Source organism: Wyeomyia smithii, chromosome 2, assembly GCF_029784165.1.
Source record: "Wyeomyia smithii strain HCP4-BCI-WySm-NY-G18 chromosome 2, ASM2978416v1, whole genome shotgun sequence".
NCBI lineage: Eukaryota > Metazoa > Arthropoda > Insecta > Diptera > Culicidae > Wyeomyia > Wyeomyia smithii.
This window is the reverse complement of record NC_073695.1, coordinates 123758868-123766095: the sequence shown is the minus strand read 5'-3', so window position 1 is coordinate 123766095 and position 7228 is coordinate 123758868. Positions and strand designations below refer to the sequence as shown.

Below are 7228 nucleotides of genomic sequence, written 5' to 3'. Positions count from 1 at the left end.
GTGTATATATATATCTTTGAACCAAAAGGAATTTTAGCATAGTATCTTCAGAAATTTTTAAAACATGATTCTCTAGAACATTGTTATATAGAGACGCGATTATATATTAACTCGATTATATACGATTCGATTAAATATAATTTTGGACTCGATTATATATAGCTCCAAAAAAAATGTTTGTCCAAACATGACTTATTTAGAGCTAATATGTCGTGAGAAAATATCCATGAAATACGTAACGCTTGATGGGAAGGGGAAAAAATAAAAGAAATACTATTTTGAAATTTTTGAAGTTTTTAAAAAAATAAAAATAAAAATACCTTAATGTAATACCTAAATAATTGAAAAATAAAAAATTAAATATTAAAAAATAAATTAAATTTTTTTTTGATCAAAGTTTTTCTTTACGTTTGACTGCAATTACATCAGGAATAACTATATCATGAAAAAAATCCACATGCAAAGTTTCTGCTCAATTGGTCTTTGGAAAGTCGTGCGTCAAAGGGGTTAAAATTTCACTTTTTTGACCAGAAAAACAATGATATCGAACATTTCACGTCCTATTTTTAATCGTTTAAAAAAATTAAACTTTTATCGCTTTGAGACACGACTTCCCGAAATCCGAGCTTTTCCGCTAAACAAAATTCGAGGGTTTGGTTTTGTTAAAGCAAGGGACAACAAAAATAATTTTGTTTGTATGTAAAATACCTACTTTTAAGAATGTTTTTATTTTTATAATAAAGGAGAGCCGAAGTATGACGTGTAGTGCACTGCTGCTTGCAGAATTTCTTGCGTGTCAAAAAATTAATGCCGATAATCTTGAACGATAACTCGAACCACATTCAGGATAAAAAGACATTCAAATTATTCGAAACAATTTATGTATGCAACTCACAGTTTTTGTAAATATTTTTTGTCGCTTCTCCAGCTAATATGAGCATTTTCGGAATTGTAATGATACCCAACCCGATCAGAAAAAAAACGAAAATGTAACAAAAGCTGTTAGTTTGTTACGAGGAAAATATTTCAACTTGTGTTTTCAACTTGATCCCGTTGGGTAACAGAAATTATAACAAAAATAATTCTACTAGTATCAAAATCATATCAAACTTTGTTACTAACGTATCAGTTTTCTAACGAAATGTTATAGCATATAGAACAGTACAAAAACAACCATTGTTAGAAACAGCAAGTTTTGATAGACGAATTATTCTTTAGAATTGTTTCAGAACAACTTCATTTCAAGATTTGTTATTGTAATGTTCTTTACAATAAGAGTTGTTGGCTAGCAACGTCCTTGAAACAGTGGAATCAACAGCAGAGTTGCCAATAAAATTTTCAATTTAACTGGAAAAAGGCTGAAGAAAAAACTGGAAAAAACTGGATTCCAAATGAATTTGTAAAAAAGCTATAAAATGATTTTAAGAGAGCTTTTTTGTTATGGAGACTAAATCCAGTGTCAGTTTCGAATACAGCAACTAACGAAATAACTCTTCGCACAAAATTACTCATTTTAATCAGAACTGTTTTGTTTCGGGCCTACATTTTTTTTAAATTATGGACTGGAAAATTTCCTCTAACAGCAGCAAAATTTAAAATTACGCAATCGATCTACCTCAAAATTAAGAAAATAGAGCTTTTTCTTTTACTTTTATCTTCAACAAAAGTATTGACGCGGCAGTTTCTTCCGTTACATCAGTGAAGTTTAAATTTCAATTATTTCTGACTTCGCTATCTTTTGGTATCTAATTCTACTAACAATTTTTTACCTGCTACGCCACAGAAAATAAATAGAAGATTTTTTTCACGGTATGATAAATTTGTTTGGTTTTATCTCAACCATGTCATGCAGTCTTTAATTAGATCGTGTTTCGTGCGAGAAGATAGAATACTGAAAAAGCTGTTAGAAATTGTCAAAATAATATATCAATCTACAAAACTTACGTTTTAAAAATATTTCCGGAAACCAATCGGAGCTTGAGTGAATAAAAAACTGGATAAAACTGGCAAATATCTGAAAAAACTGGAAGATTTTGGGAATAAACTGTTTGACTGGATCACTTGAAAAAAACTGGAGGAATCCAGTTTAAACTGGAACATTGGCAACCCTGATCAACAGTATGAACACATTCCGCGTGAGAGAAATAAATTACAAAATGAATCGTACAGAAAACGTGTATTAAGTAGGGATGAGCGATACTTGTATCGATACCACCGGTATCGATACATGGAGCCGAAGTATCGAGTATTTTGGCATCGATGCTCGTTGCTAGCGATGAGTAGCGGTATCGATACTTTGCCAACGATACTTTGAAACGATACCGATACCACCAATGCCTTCTATTGGGGATAGGCGATACCAGTATCGATACCAACGGTATCGATGCTTTGGCCGAAAGCATCGAGTATTTTGGCATCGATACTTTCTATACCGATACCACGATACTTGGTATCGCTTTGTGCAAAAGTATTCGAGTACTCAGGTATCGATACTTCAGACACTATCGCCCATCCCTAGTATTAAATGGTACAACAGTGAAGGAATCGTTTCTCTTCTGTAGCAATGATGTCAGCGTTTCACCAACACTCCTCCTCGCTGAGACACTGCTGGCCCTTAGTTTAATCTTCTCTTCACTCAGCCCATGTTGTCCGAAAATTGCAACATTTTCTTTGGCCCTAACGGCTTCGTTAAAATATCCGCCACCATCTCATCAGTAGAGCAATATTTTAATTCGATGACACCTTTAGCACACAAATCTTTTGCGTGATAGAGCTTCGTATCTATATGTTTGCGCCTTTTGTTTTGCCGATCAAGCGATACGAAATCTAAACAACTGCGATTATCTTCGTACATAAGTGTTACATGATCCTGCATCTCGCCGAGTTCACTGAGCAGCCTACGTAGCCAAACTGCTTCTTGTGCTGCTTCGGATAGCGCTATATATTCTGCTTCCATCGTTGATGTCGACACGCAATTCTGTTTTCGACTAGCCCAGCTTACTGTCGCGTTACCAATCCTGAGCAAAAAACCGCTGGTGGATTTTCTGTCCACTCTGTCGCCGGCCCAATCGGCGTCACAGAAACCGATTAGTGTCAGATTGTTCTCCGACGCATCTCCCAGACGCAATTCATAGTCTTCTGTTCCAATCAAATATCTTACGACGCGTTTGAACTCAAGCCAATCACGCTGCGATGGGTTATTAGTTCGCCGACTCAATATTGAAACTGCGGCAGGTGACATAGCTGATATAGCGGTCTCGTCATGGTTGTTACATAAAGCAGTGCCCCAACCAGACTTCGGTATCGATCGTTGTCTTTCATCGGTTTACCATCTTGAGTGTTAAAGTAACCAGTATCTAATGGTACATTTGATTTTTTAGCGTCCATTAACCCGAAACGTTCGGCTATTTCACGAATAAATGCCTTTTGATTAAGAGAATAAATCCCTTCCGCATCCTTTGTAACTTTAATGCCGAGAAATTGATGCACATCCCCCAGCGACAAAATTTCGCACTTCTTACGATTTTTTTCTTCGATACTTGTGATTCGATGTGCGTCTCTACAGACTACGAGTATATCATCTACATAAATAAGTAAATAAATCCACTCATCATTTGCTAGCTTCATCGTAAACAGACAAGCATCCGATACAGATTGTTGGAATCCCAGCTTTAGCAGTAATGCCTTGACCGTTGTATTCCATACTCTTGCTGCTTGTTTGAGCCCGTACGAACTACGGTTAAGCTTGCATACAAGTTCCTACTTTCCGCCTACAGCATAACCCGGAGGTTGTTGAATGAAAATCTCTTCCTCTAGAGTTCCAATACCTATCTGATTTTTCTCGTCGATGTGTCGTACATGTAAATTCTTTTGACCTGCAACTGTTAACAGCACCCTTAATGTAGATTGCATGGCAACCGACGCATAAACATCGCCGAAATCCATACCATATCTTTGGTTGAAACCCTGAGCTACAAGCCTTGCCTTGTAGCGGGCAACATAACCAGATGTATCCTTCTTCTGCTTGAAGACCCATTTGGATCCGATTGCCTTACGCCCAGGAGGCAACTGTACAAGTGTCCAAGTATTACTTGACATAAGCGACTTATACTCGTCATTCATTGCTTGTATCCAGTTCTCTTTATTTGCACATTGAATAGCTTCTTGATAGTTCTGTGGCTCTTGTTCATTCACCTTAGCTATACCCACAATGTAGTCGTCAAATCTGCGTGGCAATGTGCCAACACATTGACGCTGTACGCGCCTTTGTTTCAGCTCGTCATTCTCTCCATGGTGTAACTCTTCGATATCGAAAAATTCAAGATTCGAATCATCACCGTCCGAAAAACATGCACACGGTTCCTCTGTATCACTCAGTGAATCACAATCGCCCACAAACGACTCAAGCTCAACTTGGTTTCGTTCTGCTTCGCATTTCGTCGTCGAGATTCTCTAATCTTGTAGACAGCTACCAAGTTCGAGAAACTTAGCATTTCGACTGACAATAATTCTGTTGGTTTGTTCATTCAAAAACCTGTATGCTTTCGAGCCACACGCATAACCAACGAAAATTAGCTTTTCCGCTTTGCTATCCAGTTTCGTCCGTTTGGAATCTGGAATATGTACGAAAGCTTGACATCCGAAGATTCTGAGATGACTAACGTCTGGTTGCTTACCTCTCCACAACTCAAACGGAGTCCTTTTCAATGATCGTGACGGAGCCGATTTTGTATGTAAGCAGCTGTCGCTATCGCTTATCCCCAATATTGCTTTTCCAATCCAGCATCTAGCAGCATACACACCGCCATTTCTTGCAAATATCTGTTGCGACGCTCCGCCACACCATTCTGCTGAGGTGCATATCCGGCCGTCAATTGCATCTCTATTCCTTCATCGGAGTAAAATTTCTAAAGGTCCTTATTCACAAATTCCCCGCCTCGGTCCGAGCGAATTATTTGTGGCTTTCTGCCGAATTGATTTTCCATCAATCTCACGAAATCTTTGATGCATTTTTTGGTCTCACTTTTATTTGTTAGCAAATACAGCACTACATATCTGCTAAAGTCGTCAATTAGTGTTAAAAAATATTTGTTTCCACCAGGGGTCACGTTTTCCATGGGCCCACACAAATCGGTGTGTATGAGCTCCAACGGGCGGGTTGTTTTCTTTATTGACTGTTGCGGGTACGGCAGCTTTGCCATTTTCCCTTCAAGACATTACTCACAAACTACTTTTGCGCCACAGTCCACTACTTTTATCCCGGTTATCAAACTTTCCTTCTTAATACGATCAAGCACAGCTGGGTCACGGTGGCCCAACCTACGATGCCACGTATGCTGGCAATTCATTGTATGCCTATGACTAGCAGCGGTCAAAACACGCCCCGCTTCCGTCAGATAATACAAATCCCCGCGCCTGTTCCCTGAAACCGCAACACATCCAGACGCATCACGAATCTCAACACTGTTACGCATGAATGTTACAGTATACCCCTGGTCAGCTATCTTGCTCACTGACAACAAGCTACTGTCCAGTTTTGGTACAAACAACACCTTTTCGAGTTGTATATCCACTGTCTTTCCACTACTGTCAACACTTTTAATTATTCCGCTACCATGGCCACTCGATTTAGCACTATTTCCATCTGCCATCACTACAGATACACCTGAAACCTGCTTTAATTTACCGAAAAAATCTTCCCGACTTGTCATGTGACAAGAGGCACCACTATCGAGTGTCCACAACTGGCCAGGTTCTGAAGCAACACACGCAGCCTGTTCTTCGATCACCGTAAAACATACTGCTCCTTTATCTGCACTCGTCGCATGCTTCGCTTTTTCATGCTGACCGTTGGGAGCTGGTTTTGATCCAGAAGCACCACCATCGTTGTGCTTACCCTTATCAGCTTGCCATTTACGACAATCCTTTTTAAAATGTCCTGGTTTCCCACAGTAAAAACATGTTTTCGGTTTTACCTTCTGTGTTTTTAGCACTTTTTCATCCCCAGTTGATTTTTCGTGCCGATCCAAACGTTTTTAATACTCCTGCAACAGTTTTGAACGAATTGATTCTATTGTCACCTCTTCGTCACGTAGAGCTTCCAGCGCAGATGCGAGGTAATGGTACGAATCTGGCAAACTTCTTAGTACCATTGCAATCTTGAGCTTTTCAGCTAACTCGAGACCAGCATCCTCTAGTCGTCCGAACAAAACATCCAGTTCCAGCATGTGTTTTTCAACGTCTCCGGATTTTGCCACTTTGGATTCACACAAACGATTCAACAGCGATAGTTGTGACGTCGTAGTTGCTTTTTCATGGTACGACTTGAGTACATCCCAGACATCTCTAGCGCTGCCACAATCCTTGATCAGCGAATATTGACTCTGGTCGATGCATAAACCAATCGTAGCACGAGCCTTTTTATCGGCTTTCGTCCAAGCATCTGTAACGGGTTCCGGTTTCGCATCTTCCACGACGTGCCAAAGTTCTTCCCGTGTGAGAAACATCTTCATCTGGAACTTCCATGTCGCATAATTGCTATTCCTAAGTTTAGCAATTGGAAATTTTCCCGGATCCGCCATAACCTCAAACTGACGCCGCGGTGAAAAAATTTAATTTCACTTAAATAACCGACCGTATCACTTGTTCTCCACTGGGCCCATAACCTGTTGGCTAGCAATGTCCCTGAAACAGTGGAATCAACAGTATGAACACATTCCGCATAAGAGAAATAAAATACAAAATGAATCGTACAGAAAACGTGTATTAAGTTTTATTTGATAATCCAAAGTAAATGGTACACCAGTGAAGGTATCGTTTCTCTTCTGTAGCAGTAATGTCAGCGTTTCACCAACAAGAGTAACTATATATTACAACTTACCAGTTCGGTGGTTACAATGATAATGAAAAGAATTTTTCAATTTGTTGTCTTCGTATCATAGCACAGTGGTCTAAACTCGAAAAATCGTGATCGTTTTAGATTTGACTGTGAAATATTGATTTTATGTACCCAGTGTCTTCAGCAAGTTTATTCCATATAACAAGGCCTTTCTTTTGGCGTTCTCGGTTTATTGATCAATCCCCCTAGTAGTAAGATATAAAAACTATTTTTTTTTTATTTTCAAAATACCAGATTGCTTTCTTCAGCTAAGTTGTAGGAAAATCTATAAGAAAAAGAATTGCTGAAGACTGTTATCTTCTATCTGTACGTCTGATATGACGAAATAGA

At 38.9% G+C, this 7228-nt stretch overlaps 1 protein-coding gene across 1 annotated transcript; it reads right to left on the bottom strand.

The window, feature by feature from the left end:
* Positions 1–2635: 2635 nt before the first annotated feature.
* LOC129719859 (uncharacterized) lies at positions 2636–3241 on the bottom strand. Its single transcript, XM_055671275.1, has one exon. It carries the CDS (start codon positions 3239–3241, stop codon positions 2636–2638), a length of 606 nt encoding a protein of 201 aa, XP_055527250.1.
* Between the last annotated feature and the right edge of the window lie 3987 nt (positions 3242–7228).